The 12,512-nt window shown below is 43.7% G+C and overlaps 1 protein-coding gene across 1 annotated transcript; it reads right to left on the bottom strand.

The window, feature by feature from the left end:
* Positions 1 to 1,711: 1,711 nt before the first annotated feature.
* il17c (interleukin 17c) lies at positions 1,712 to 4,140 on the bottom strand. Its single transcript, XM_034084991.1, has 3 exons — positions 4,126 to 4,140; positions 3,535 to 3,773; positions 1,712 to 1,958 (listed from the first exon to the last, which is right to left on the bottom strand). Exons 1-3 carry the CDS (start codon positions 4,138 to 4,140, stop codon positions 1,712 to 1,714), a joined length of 501 nt encoding a protein of 166 aa, XP_033940882.1.
* Positions 4,141 to 12,512: the final 8,372 nt, after the last annotated feature.

Below are 12,512 nucleotides of genomic sequence, written 5' to 3'. Positions count from 1 at the left end.
TAAGAATAAAACGAAATCTCTCCCTGATGCAAGACTCATCTCACTGCAGGGTGATAGAAGGACAGCCCATCTACTCACCCAGAAAAAATCAGGACATTCTGATGTGGAGTTTCAAAATAAAAGACCTTTGAAATCCCATATATGAGCTATCAGCTCTGTGTTTAGATAAGAATAAAACGAAATCTCTCCCTGATCCAAGACTCATCTCACTGCAGGGTGATAGAAGGACACCCCATCTACTCACCCAGAAAAAAATCAGGACATTCTGATGTGGAGTTTCAAAATAAAAGACCTTTGAAATCCCATATATGAGCTATCAGTCCTGTGTTTAGATACGAATAAAACGAAATCTCTCCCTGATGCAAGACTCATCACACTGCAGGGTGATAGAAGGACACCCCATCTACTCACCCAGAAAAAATCCTGTCCTGAGACTGCTGCCTGCAGGCAGGCTCCCATGAAATCCTCTGTTATGCGCGATTTCGGACACAGAAGACCGAGGAGGGATGTCTGAAGAGGAGGAGCCAAATGATGAGATATATAGTCAGGTGACGGAGCTTTGTTCGCCCTCTTTTCCAGGGCCCGGACTGCGAGAGGAAGCTGCAGCTGTTCTCTCCTCACATCTCCTGCTTGTTATATTACCGCGCCATTTAATTAAAGTGCCCATTTGAACCTTTCTCAGAGACTCCATTGTCTCTTACTTTGAAAGCTTCTCTCCTGGACGCGAGAATAACGAATACTAACACTAGCAAGGCCATATTTGTTTGGTCTCGCTGATGAAGAATGTTGATTATTACACTCCAAACTAGTTAAAACCTCGAACTACAGAAGAGTTCTTCAGAATTGGTTTGGCAACCGCTGTGTCAACTTGTGTCTTGTAAATTCTCCGGCCGTAACTCATTTAATTTCATCGTTTATTTAGCAGGGACAATGCACATTAAGGAACACTTAAAAGAAAAAAAATGCAAATAGAGTTAACCCTAACTATAACTTCATTTTAAAATGCAATGCATTTCACACTGCACACACCCACGCTTTCTGGACAAACAAACCTGGATCCTACAAATGTTAAATAATTATGTTGAAAGGATAACAATAAAGAAGACAGAGAATTAGTTTACTTTCAGACATGTTTCTTTATTTTGCTTCAAAGAAGCTGAACTTTCAGTCTTTATCAGACTTATAATGTCCCACTGGGACAAAATCTACAAGATATGCAACATCAATAAATATAAAGTTCACCTCATCCACTCAATAACGCAGTGAGCATTCAACAATATTCATAAACTCAAATGTGTCACATGCAAAACAAACCCAATAAATAGATAGTTATAAATATTATTATTTAAATTATTAAATTGCAAAACTATACAATAGCAAAAAAATGTGATGACAAGCCCATCAATATGAAAATAAGTACATTATGTAGTATATTTCATTTACATAAGCTGCACTAGGCAGAGCTTTAAACAAGTCAGGATCAAATCTAATAGACCTACAGAAAACATTTTAGATGCATCATATGTCAGACATAATGACAATAAATATACCTATACGTACAGGCGGACCGTGTGACTTTTGATTTTTGAAGTCTCAGCAGTGATTGGTCAGAGAGCCGCTGGTCTCATCCCCCTGAGTCTGACCCTCTATAACTGGTTGCATTTTAAAACAAACACAACATGCAGTGCGGTGTCGGCTGCTCTCTAGACCCCTAGGGGGTGCTGTTGGCTCTGGTGCAGGTGCAGCCCACAGCCACCTCCACTCTGACAGGCTTCAAGCGGTACTTCTTCTTGTCCCTGCAGAGCTCCTTCTTCAGAAACACCATGCTCTGTACTACAAGTGCTGAGTTGTAGTCGTGGCTCTCCACCAACTGTGAGTTCTGGATCAGCACGCATCCAGTGCACAGACACAGAGCCCTGGTGTAGGTGGAGGGGAAGTGATCTTCCATCGTTTCACGCCTGGGAAGAAACAAGATGAGTCAGTGAGACGGCGAGGAGAGGTGACAGAGAAAAGTTACACCCCATAATGTTCATTCAGAGAGACGGTGGTGTCATCTGGAGGGCACTCCTCTGTATCTTGGCCTGAGTCCAGACTCATCTTGTTCCACAGTCATTGTGTGCACTGTGCACAGCATCATTATGGGTGATCTGAAATGTGAGGAGACTCCAACCAAGCTGCTTTCTGTCAGACTCCTCGTGCCAAAAGACAATTCAATGACTGGTGTCATATATATCAAAGTGCTGCATTTTATAAACACATCAGTTGTTTTATGCATCTCTAAACCTGAACTGATTCAGCTCTATCAGAGCACCGCAGCATTATCAGTCTCTCTGGTTTTACTATTTAAAGGTATGTGTTTGAGTAAAATTAACCTTTTTTTTATTTTATTCTCTAAACTACTGACAAAATGTCTCTGTTTTGGAATTCAACAGACGCTGGAATGGAATGGCTGCCATACATGTAGAGATTGAGATTCAAGAAAAATGTGGAGTGGTCTCTTCGTTTTCTCCTGAGCTGTAGCTGTTAAAATAAAGTATAATGGCGCGTTTCCACTGCAGCGGGTAGCTCGCTTTAAGCGCGCCGAGCCGTGCGGGGCCCGGTTTTAGTTCTCTCTGAAGAGTGGAATCAGCATAACATGGAGAGACCTCAACACTCTGTCCAACTTTCTAGTTTTCGTCTTAAGTTTAGGTCCACCATATTCATAGATATCCTTTTGTTGAATCCAGATAGTGCTACACACTGACACTGTTTTGGTGAAACTTAACAACTTAAAATGGTGTCCGCCGTGAGTTTGGAACATTACTGACTTCAGAAAGCTTAGGACTGCAAACAGGAAGCACACTCTCCGATCACAGACACACAGGCAGTTAATACAGATGACAGATTCCACGTTTTACTCCGTGGCTATTTGCGTCATTCCCAGCGGAGATGTGCCAACAGAGCTGTGGTGTCGGGGGGGATCCCCGGTCCTGAGTGGACCCGCGGGCGCGGTGCACCACCTTTAATAAACAGCCAAGATCACTTACGCAACTATTGTGCAAATGTGTTTTCATCACCTCATAGTTTCACTGCAGCTTCATGATGCTGAGAGATGCTGAGTGTTCGAGCTGCACCATTCTATATACGCCCCAATTCTACAGGCTTCACTATTATAACAAGATCATACATGTTGTAGCTAAGAAGTGGAGAACAATATGGAAAGAAAAAAAAATAGATATTGATTAAAAATAAATCTTTTGCTTGAATATTTTAAGATTTTTAATATAAATAATAATAGTTCATACATATTTTGGGATCTATAAAGCTTGAGGACCTTTTATGGAAACATTTCCCCCTCACAACTTTCCCAACATGACCTTGAACTGGGACTCTGAGAAGCTCAACCTCAGAGGCACGTATGAAGCAGTCCGGTCGTGTTTGATCCAGCCACACTCCACCAGGGACCAATGATGGGGTCTCACCCTGTCAAGCCCCTGACCCCCTGCTGCAGGTTCCAACCAGACCTGACATGTGAGTGCACCGCGTGTTACTTACACGTATCCCCAGGGGGACAGAGACCTGTCCTTCAGGTGTTTGGGGGGCTGCTGCGTGAACATCTCCACGGGGCAGGAGTACGAGGGGCCCAGTGGTGTCTGGTTCTGTGGGGGCTCCCGGAAGTGGCTCCTCAGCTCCCTCTCCGCTGCATCCTTCAGATCCTGTTCAGGGAGGCAGCGGTTGCTCCTCAGAGACCAGCCAGGGGCCAGGAGCCCAACGAGGAGCCCAAAGAGGAGGATCTGTGGAGGAGCACACAGCTGAAGGGACGGAGCAGGACCAGCATCTGTGTTCTACACTGACAACACTCAGACCTTTACTTTAATGAAATGTATTATGACAAAAACCACACACATCATTTCACTAAGTCGGTTGAAAGCAATAATATTATGTTGAACTCAATATTATTGCTTTCAATTAACTTATACAATTATGTGTACGTGTTTTGACATGCAGTAATACATTTAATTAAAGTCAACATTTCAGTCTGTGCGTGTGTGTGTGTGTGTGTGTGTGTGTGTGTGTGTGTGTGTGTGTGTGTGTGTGTGTGTGTGTGTGTGTGTGTGTCTGTCCGTCTGTCTGTCTCTCACATACCTGCTTGATGTCCATCCTGTCTCTCTGTGTTCTGTGTGTCTGCTGCTGCTGCTGGATCTGCTCTGATTTACCTGCCTCCATCCTCTCACCTCAGATATTTATACCTGTGCATTCTGGGAAAAACCGGCATGAGGAAATGGAAACGTTATTCAGTATGATCTACTTCCCCTTTCCTTGGTGAAAGTATCCTGCAGTGGGCAGGTGAATCTACTCACACACACACACACACACACACACACACACACACACACACACACACACACACACACACACACACACACACACACACACACACACACACACACACACACACACACACACACACACACACACACACACACACACACACACACACACACACACACACACACACACACACACACACACACAGTGCCCTGTTGACCTTTCCCACCTGAGCTAAAAGCCATAGAGCAGCTGATCGCTCTGACTCCAGCCCATCCGATCTTCCCGGCTGGTTTGTGTACAGATCCTTTTATCACACACCATGTATTGTGAGTGACTGTTTATAACTTCATTACATCGTTTATGTATAGATGTGTTGCTTTATATCATATGTTGCATACATTCATTTAACTAAGTCTAATATCGTTGTTATCCGATCGTTTCTTTGGCCATCTAGTTACCTCAAAAACAACATGTATTTATTTACTGACATTTTCTGTTCAACGCATATAAATATATTCATTTATTTATTCAGGACTCTCCGAAAAAAAAGGAATATACATTGTATTCATTTATATTCTAACACTCAAAGCTAAAAGCTCAAATTGATAAAAACGTTTATTTTGGTGGTTTGTTTTAGAACATTTAATGGTTTCTTACATTCAAAACAATTGAACCCTTATCATTAAATGAAGATGTTTCATTTGACATTTATGTATTAATTAATTTCTTTCAGGACACAAGAAACACTTCACTTAGTCATTTGCATGAACGCACCCACCCACACACACACACACACACACACACACACACACACACACACACACACACACACACACACTGCGTCAGAGTGTGTGTGCTGATGCAGTAATACGACGCTTGAGAATTTCCAGCAGAGTTTGTGTGAGCGGCCATTAGAGCTGCCTTTGGGGGAGATAAGGTGGCAGCTATTGTTAGCCCTCCTTCGTGGGTTTTCTCTTTGTGTAAATCTTGCTGATATGAGGAGACTCCAGCCTTACAACACTAACACATACACATACATCTGATGGTTACATCACATCACCTCTAATGACATCACATCCTATGGTCTTATAAATCATCAAGTTGAATATGACATCAGGGGCAATTCCATGTAGAGATGTGGCACACAGTGAATGGCCACTTTATTTAACTTTTTACATTTATCTGGGGAGGGATGCTGTGGCTCAGTGGTTTAGTGCGCATATCTTTGCACTGGGGAGCACTGGTTCAATCCCCACTGCAGTCAGCATGTGGCAACAGCAATAAAGTAATTGAAATTAGCTGCACATTTACCAGCCGTAATAAACACATGAATACATAAGTAATCATAATATTATAGTACTTTTATTTTTGGTGATTTTAGTAAATGTTATGCCTTTACTTTTGCCCTTTTACTTAAAGGTGGGGTAGGTCATTTTGGAGAAACCAGCTGGAGTGCGCTAGAATTTGAAAATACACAGCCGGAAAAAATCTGCCACTTCCTCACAGAGCCCCTCCTCCAACACACACGAACGCGCACATGACCAATGAGGGCACGAGATCAGTTTGTGCCCAGATGGAAGGCTGACAGGCAGGTAGGCCATCCAGTTATTTTAGCCGGGCCGGCTCAGATGATTGGTCGTGCTTTTTACAGCGCCACGGCTTCCACAGTGACATTTTGTAATGGATTTTTTGTCAAAGCACTTCAGATATTCATTGCTATCGGGATGTTAAGAGCATTCCATGGAATATAACAAAGTGTATCTCGAGCCGGTTTCTCAAACTTACCTACCCCACCTTTAATTATGATTTTAAAAGCAAGACTTTTACTTGTAACAGAATATTTCTACTACTTTTACTTCTATTAAATCAGTACTTCTTTAACCACTTGTCACGATCTGCTTCCCTGTCTTTTATTTTGTATAGTCAAGATCTGTCTTTGTTTTCCTGCTTTACTTTGAAAGGTGTTCTCATGTCTGCCTTAGCTTCCTGTCTGTGTTTTCCATCCTGTCTGATTGTGTTCACCTGTTGTTTCACCTCCCCTCTCTAACTGGGTCTTGTCTTGTAATTACCCTTGTGTATTTAGTCTTGCTTGCCCTTGGGTGTTTCTCAAAGTCCAGGACGCTTCCTTGGTAGGACATGTCCTTCCGAGTCAGGTACTTCAGAGGCTAGGCAAGAATCCTTCCTAGCATTCGGAGAACGAAGAATGGAACAGGCTAGCGTGCAGGTGTGCGTCATATGCAAGGCCCCACCTTACTTGTTTGAAGACTCATAACTGATTTGCTAACTGTATTTTGTAAGATGATCATCTCTCCAGGACAGAACCACTAAACTAACATAAAACCTTCTCATTCTGTTTGCAGCCTTGAAAAAGTCCTGGAGGATATCCATCCATCCATCCATCCATCCATCCATCTTCTGCCGCTTATCCGTGGTCGGGTCGCGGGGGTATCAGTTCCAGCAGAGAGCCCCAAACTTTCTTTTCCCTGGCGACATCAACCAGCTCTGACTGGGGGATCCCAAGGCGCTCCCAGGCCAGCGAAGAGATATAATCCCTCCACCTGGTCCTAGGTCTACCCCTTGGTCTCTTCCCAGCTGGACGTGCCTGGAACACCTCCCTAGGGAGGCGCCCAGGTGGCATCCTAACTAGGTGCCCGAACCACCTCAACTGGCTCCTTTCGACGCGAAGGAGGAGGATAAGCAGCCATAATAAAATCATAAAATCACCAATCAATAATAACATTTGCATTCATATCATACTTGATGTCTGCAAACCTTTTTTACACATATTGGTGCACATTGTAGCATAAACCACAAATATCAACAAAAGAGGCAAAGTCAAAACAAGGTTCATTTTAATTATTTATTTATGTGCAAAACGCTCTAAGGTCTCATTCAAACCTAATAGTCCGCTTCTCTGGTGCGCAACAGAGGACAGTTTGTTACATTGTTTCATTTTTCAGAAGGTTCGGTTTCACAGGGCAAAACTCAAACGGACTATAAACTTGAAACATTTTCCGCCAAAGATTTTGGAAATTGGTCCATGCGCAAAGAATTGTGGGTAATTTAAGACCGCCGAGGATACACATGAGCAGGCTCGAAATATCCTGCAAGGAAGGATTCAGTCCTCTGTAGAATTCCAAGGATCCTGGACATTGGAACAGTCCTTGAGCAGGATTCGAAGACGCACCCTGGGTGTTTCTCAATGTCGAGGAAGGCTGCTCCAGAGCCACTATTTCGAGGATGCTACCGCCGAAAGCCTGTTCAAATGTCCAGCATACTTGTAATTCTACCGAGGCCGGCGTCCTTCGTTGCGGGAAATTTCGAGGCTGCAGATGTGTATCCTCCGCGGTCTTAAAATCCCCACAATGCTTTGTGCACGGACCAATTTCCAAAATCTTTGGCAGAAATCGCACTCCATTTAGGGCGGGGCCACGCACATGACGCACACCTGTTAGCCTGTTCCACCATTCTTTGTTTTCCGAGGCTAGGGCTGCGTCTCAGGTCGATTATTTTCATTTCCTCGCTCGTCGGTCTCACCGGAAGTTGATTTGTCTGCGCCATCTTGAGTACCGTCCCATGGCGCTTATTTCTGCCGGAGGATCGAGGAGCGATAACCGAGGAACCACCAGACCATCCTCCGATGAAATCCTCAGATACTCGCCCGCCCCCTTACTGTGTATCGCTCACTGATTGGACGATGCAGTGCATGCACTGATCTGATGCTTCTTGACATGAGAGCAGTTTCCCAGCGGAGTGAAGAAAACACATGAACCTCACGGGAGTCACTCCTCAGTTTATACCGTGTTTTGTTTCAATTAATGTTTCATTTAGTTACAAATATGTGATATATCTGAACAACAAAGTGGTCAAAAGTCATTTTATTCGTTTATTGGAAACATTTTCATGATCGCTTTTTTCGTTTATACATTTTAAGAATGGCATTTATCTTTTTTGAGAATGAGTTCTTATTTTATTTAATGTATTTGGGTCTACAACGGATGATACAAATAATGAAAACTAAGAAAAGAAAACCTAAAACCAAAACAGAATTGTAATTTGTACATATGGGATATTGTAAACGAAAGAGAGGGAATGTCCTCTTATCAGCCTGGGTGTGTTAGGGGCATTCACAGTTGAATTTCCACCGGTCAGTTCCCTTGGAATGTATCGATCTGTGTGAAGCCTCCGCAGACATGAACTCCAGAGTGTGTGTATGCAGAGCAGGGACTTTTGGGTTAGTGCTGGCACGCTCGTGAACTGTCAACGGGTGGGGGGGGGGCTGGCTGCGGGGATACTGTGGACCTCTGTCGCCTGTAAGCGCAACTGAAATGATGACGTTTAAAAAAAGCGGGCCGGGCGTCTGTGATTCTCCAGAACACACAGATGGCCAAGCCCCTGGTACTGTTCCCTCTTGAGGGAGAGGGAACAGTACCAGGGGCGGAGATGAGATGAAACCACCATGATAGAGATTATGGTGAGGGAGAAAGTTGAGGGGCACATCAATATTAATTTACATAATCTTTGGTTGAACTGATGATAACTGTGCCATCGACTGGATGAGCTGAAAGTGTTTCCAGACATTTGGATCATGTTTCTCTTTAAGTGTGCAATAACTGTGTTAAATCCTTCCACTGGAAAACATATATGTTACTCAATCATGTCCCAATTATGGAAAACTAAGCAAATGTCTGGCTCAGATAAAGGTCACAGGGTCCGAAAAAGATGTCCTACAGCAGCATTCAGAAAATAGCTCACTTATTCTTTTGTTCCTCCTCTCCAGATAACAGACTGACCATCCACCGTCCTATAAAGCCCTCTATGGAGAGTCCTCGTGGGACATTCTATAACTTACTCTAAGTACTACTCTAATGGCACATTTAAAGATTATTAATCACACCAAAACCCAGCGGCCTATTTTAAGAAGCCATCACTTTAGTGTTTTGATTATAAACTTGTTTTCCTCATTCTCATTAAGTATGTTTGAATTTCAATTGATTATGGAGACAACTTGGGGTGCTTGGGTAAGAAACTCGGTGTTATTCGGCTAAAACAGGCAACGTGTTTCCTCTGGTGTTTAATTAATGATTCACTTAACAGCTTCCTTAAGAAACACATCACTTCATGTAAACGTTTCCCCGACTGTTCCCTTCATGAAGAGAAGAGGAACGATAAGAAGCTGCGTAAGAGATGACTGAATCACAGTTTCAGAAACACACATGTTTGTCTGTAGTTTAAATACCAAAGATACTTCTGCTCGGCGGGAAGACTCCACAATGCCTACGTGAGAGAAAGAATGTGCAAGACTGGTTTAACCGGTTCCAGCTGCAACTGTCACGCATTAAACAGTGCCGCATGCTCTGTTTAATGACGCACGCCATGAAGGGTTAAAAAAAGCCCCACCAGCAGCTCTCGCTCTTTGTGCGGCTGTTTGTTTTGTGTCTTTGTGTTCATTGATCCTTTAATTACATTTGTAATCTGTGGTTTTAAAGTAAATTCTGGTGGCACTAAAAAGTCAGAGGATCACCAAAGTCATTTGTGTTCATTCTTTGGGCCATGAATATCTGTGTTGAGATATTTCAGGCCAGAACAAACTGATGGCTATAAAGAAACATTTTAAAATGGCAAAAAAAAGGTTAAAAGCAGGAAAGAAGAAGATTGTTTGGATTCACAGCTCCCCTGAACATCTGTTGAGTTAATGACAGGCTCAGAGCAGTTCTTCTGCAAGGAACAATTCATTCTATACAAAGAAACATGTTCTGACTTTGTCAATGTATTGGGTTCTTATTAGTCAAATACTATCATGGTGAAATATTTCAACCCAGTCTCACGGCATTTCGTGTTTTAATCTATTGATTCGTTTTCACCAACACGATTTGCCCCTGTTTTTCATGTTGCACAGCACGATTTTAAAAGCAATGTATTTCTACTGGTAATGTGTTTCGTGCCTGCAGGCTGCAGCACGTCTTTTTCTCCGGTCGGGTCGAGGAAGACCGGAAGCTGTGTGGTTCATAAAAACATGTTCTTACTCAATATCAAGCCACAGTTATTGCTTTTATTTTAAATCGTATAATTTCGGACTTTTGTGAGGAAAATAAATGGGGCTCAGAGCCTCAGGATACTGAAATCTGTATTTTTTAAATCTTTTTTTCCTTCTAATTTGTTATTCTTTTCAAAATAACACACTGTTATTTACTCACCAATAACACAGAATTATCCTTGCTTTTATTTATTGGTTTAATTCCATAATCTCGGGCTTTTTTGGCGTCCGTCAGGAACTGAATTTCAAAATAAAAATAACCGGAAACAGACGTAGGCATTTCGAGCGATTACCCAAGATCCTCAGCTATGGTTTTAAGCTCGCTGATTGGATGTGTTAGTCGCAATGCATGCTGGGATTTGGTGTTTATATTATATGAAATCCGGAAAACATTTTAAAAGTATAAAATAATACTTAATTCCGAGTGCTCTTGCTTTTCTCTTTGAAAGTCATCACATAACGGCATTGTAATACACGGTTCGGCTGCATTACATATTACAGATCTGCCGTAGTTCTTTATTTAGAGAGCCCTTATGAGAAGACCTTTGGAAAAACTGGAAGAAATGGCGCCGAAACTGAATACTTGTTACGACCCGCCTCCCTACTCAATAGTAGTGGCTCGTGAGGCAGTCCGCAACATAAAACAAAAGTACACAACACATAGGCACTAAACGGTGATCATACATTTATTGCCACAATCATAAAAACATACACTGGAGGACAGGTAAACAAACAAAAAGACGAAGGGGACTTGGGCCAACCACACCACGGGCCGTAGGATCCAGAGCCTTCCTCCGCTACCCAAAATCACACATAACCTAACGGGAGAAAAAAAGCCGCGAAAACCTAACGCTAACACGTCCTCCAGAAAACACAACAAAAAGGCAAACGAGCTCTGACACAGCAGCGATATCCGGAGTAGTGATCGGCCTCCTCCTTCTCCTTCAGTCTCCTCTTTTATTCTCGGCTGATTGGCAACTGGGAACACCTGCGCCAAGCTCGGCTGAGTGACAACTGGGAACACCTGGGGAAGGCGGAGCCAGCTGTACCTGCACAGCAGAGAGAGCAAAGAGGACAACAAAAGGGGGGGAGTACGTAACATCCCCACCATGAGTTAGTGATTTTTTTTAAAAACAAAACAATCACAACAATCAACCTTAGTTGACAGACGTGCTCACCACCACTCATTCCACACACCCGACAGGTTAACAACACACAATACTACCATACCATAGCCAGTGCCTCCTTTCCGATGGTGGAATACACCCGCTGGTGTCAATCAAATCTCCCGGAACGGTACGACACAGAGCGCTCCACCTCACGATCAGCTCCAGTATATCTGCCCGCTGCGCGTCAGGCAAGTGTGCCAAATGAGACTCCACCTTCACCAGAGTCTCCGCAGCGATCGGGGCCTCCGAGGTGACAGGGGGGTCACTTTCAGCACCACACCGGCAGCGACAGACTTACGAACAGCCCCGGGGCTTATCGTACCTGTTGTCCCACCCTCACGCCATAATGGCGGGTCCCTGATCGGTCCGTCCAACTCCGTAGCCGTAAAACTGTCAGACAGATCACCATCACTAACGTCAACTCCACTCTTTGCGCGGATGACTGCAACCGTATTCACCCCCGGTTTAACGAGCACTCTGCCACCGGCTAAATCATTCCCCAAGACCAAATCTACCCCTTCAATGGGAAAACATGGCCGAACCCCGACAGTTACCGGACCTGTGACCAGATCTGACTCAAGATGAATATTATGCAATGGCGAACCCACACACTGCATACCAACCCCCCTCACAAGAACACCCGAACCCACAGCAGACTCCTTAGAGAGGGGCAACACACCCCTCATCATAAAGGATTGCGAAGCTGCTGTATCCCTCAAAATGGTCACTGGAACCCTGTTGTTCTTCCCCGGTAAAGACACCATTCCCTTCATGAGAAACGGAGCAAAAACGTCCAGTTCTGATTTGAGGGACCCTGGCTTTGAAGTACTCACCAAAGCGACCGTCTTTACATGCTTATTTTCATACCGCAAAACATAGCAATTCGCAACAATATGACCTCTTTTCTTGCAGTAATGACACACTGGCCTATCTGTAGATCCCCAATTCACCTCTCCCGGTTTCTCCTCAGCAACTCTTGGCCTGCTGGACTGCCA

This window comes from Pseudochaenichthys georgianus, chromosome 6, assembly GCF_902827115.2.
Source record: "Pseudochaenichthys georgianus chromosome 6, fPseGeo1.2, whole genome shotgun sequence".
NCBI classification, from domain to species: domain Eukaryota; kingdom Metazoa; phylum Chordata; class Actinopteri; order Perciformes; family Channichthyidae; genus Pseudochaenichthys; species Pseudochaenichthys georgianus.
Note: the sequence above shows the minus strand (reverse complement) of the source record. Positions and strands in the feature narration are given on the sequence as shown.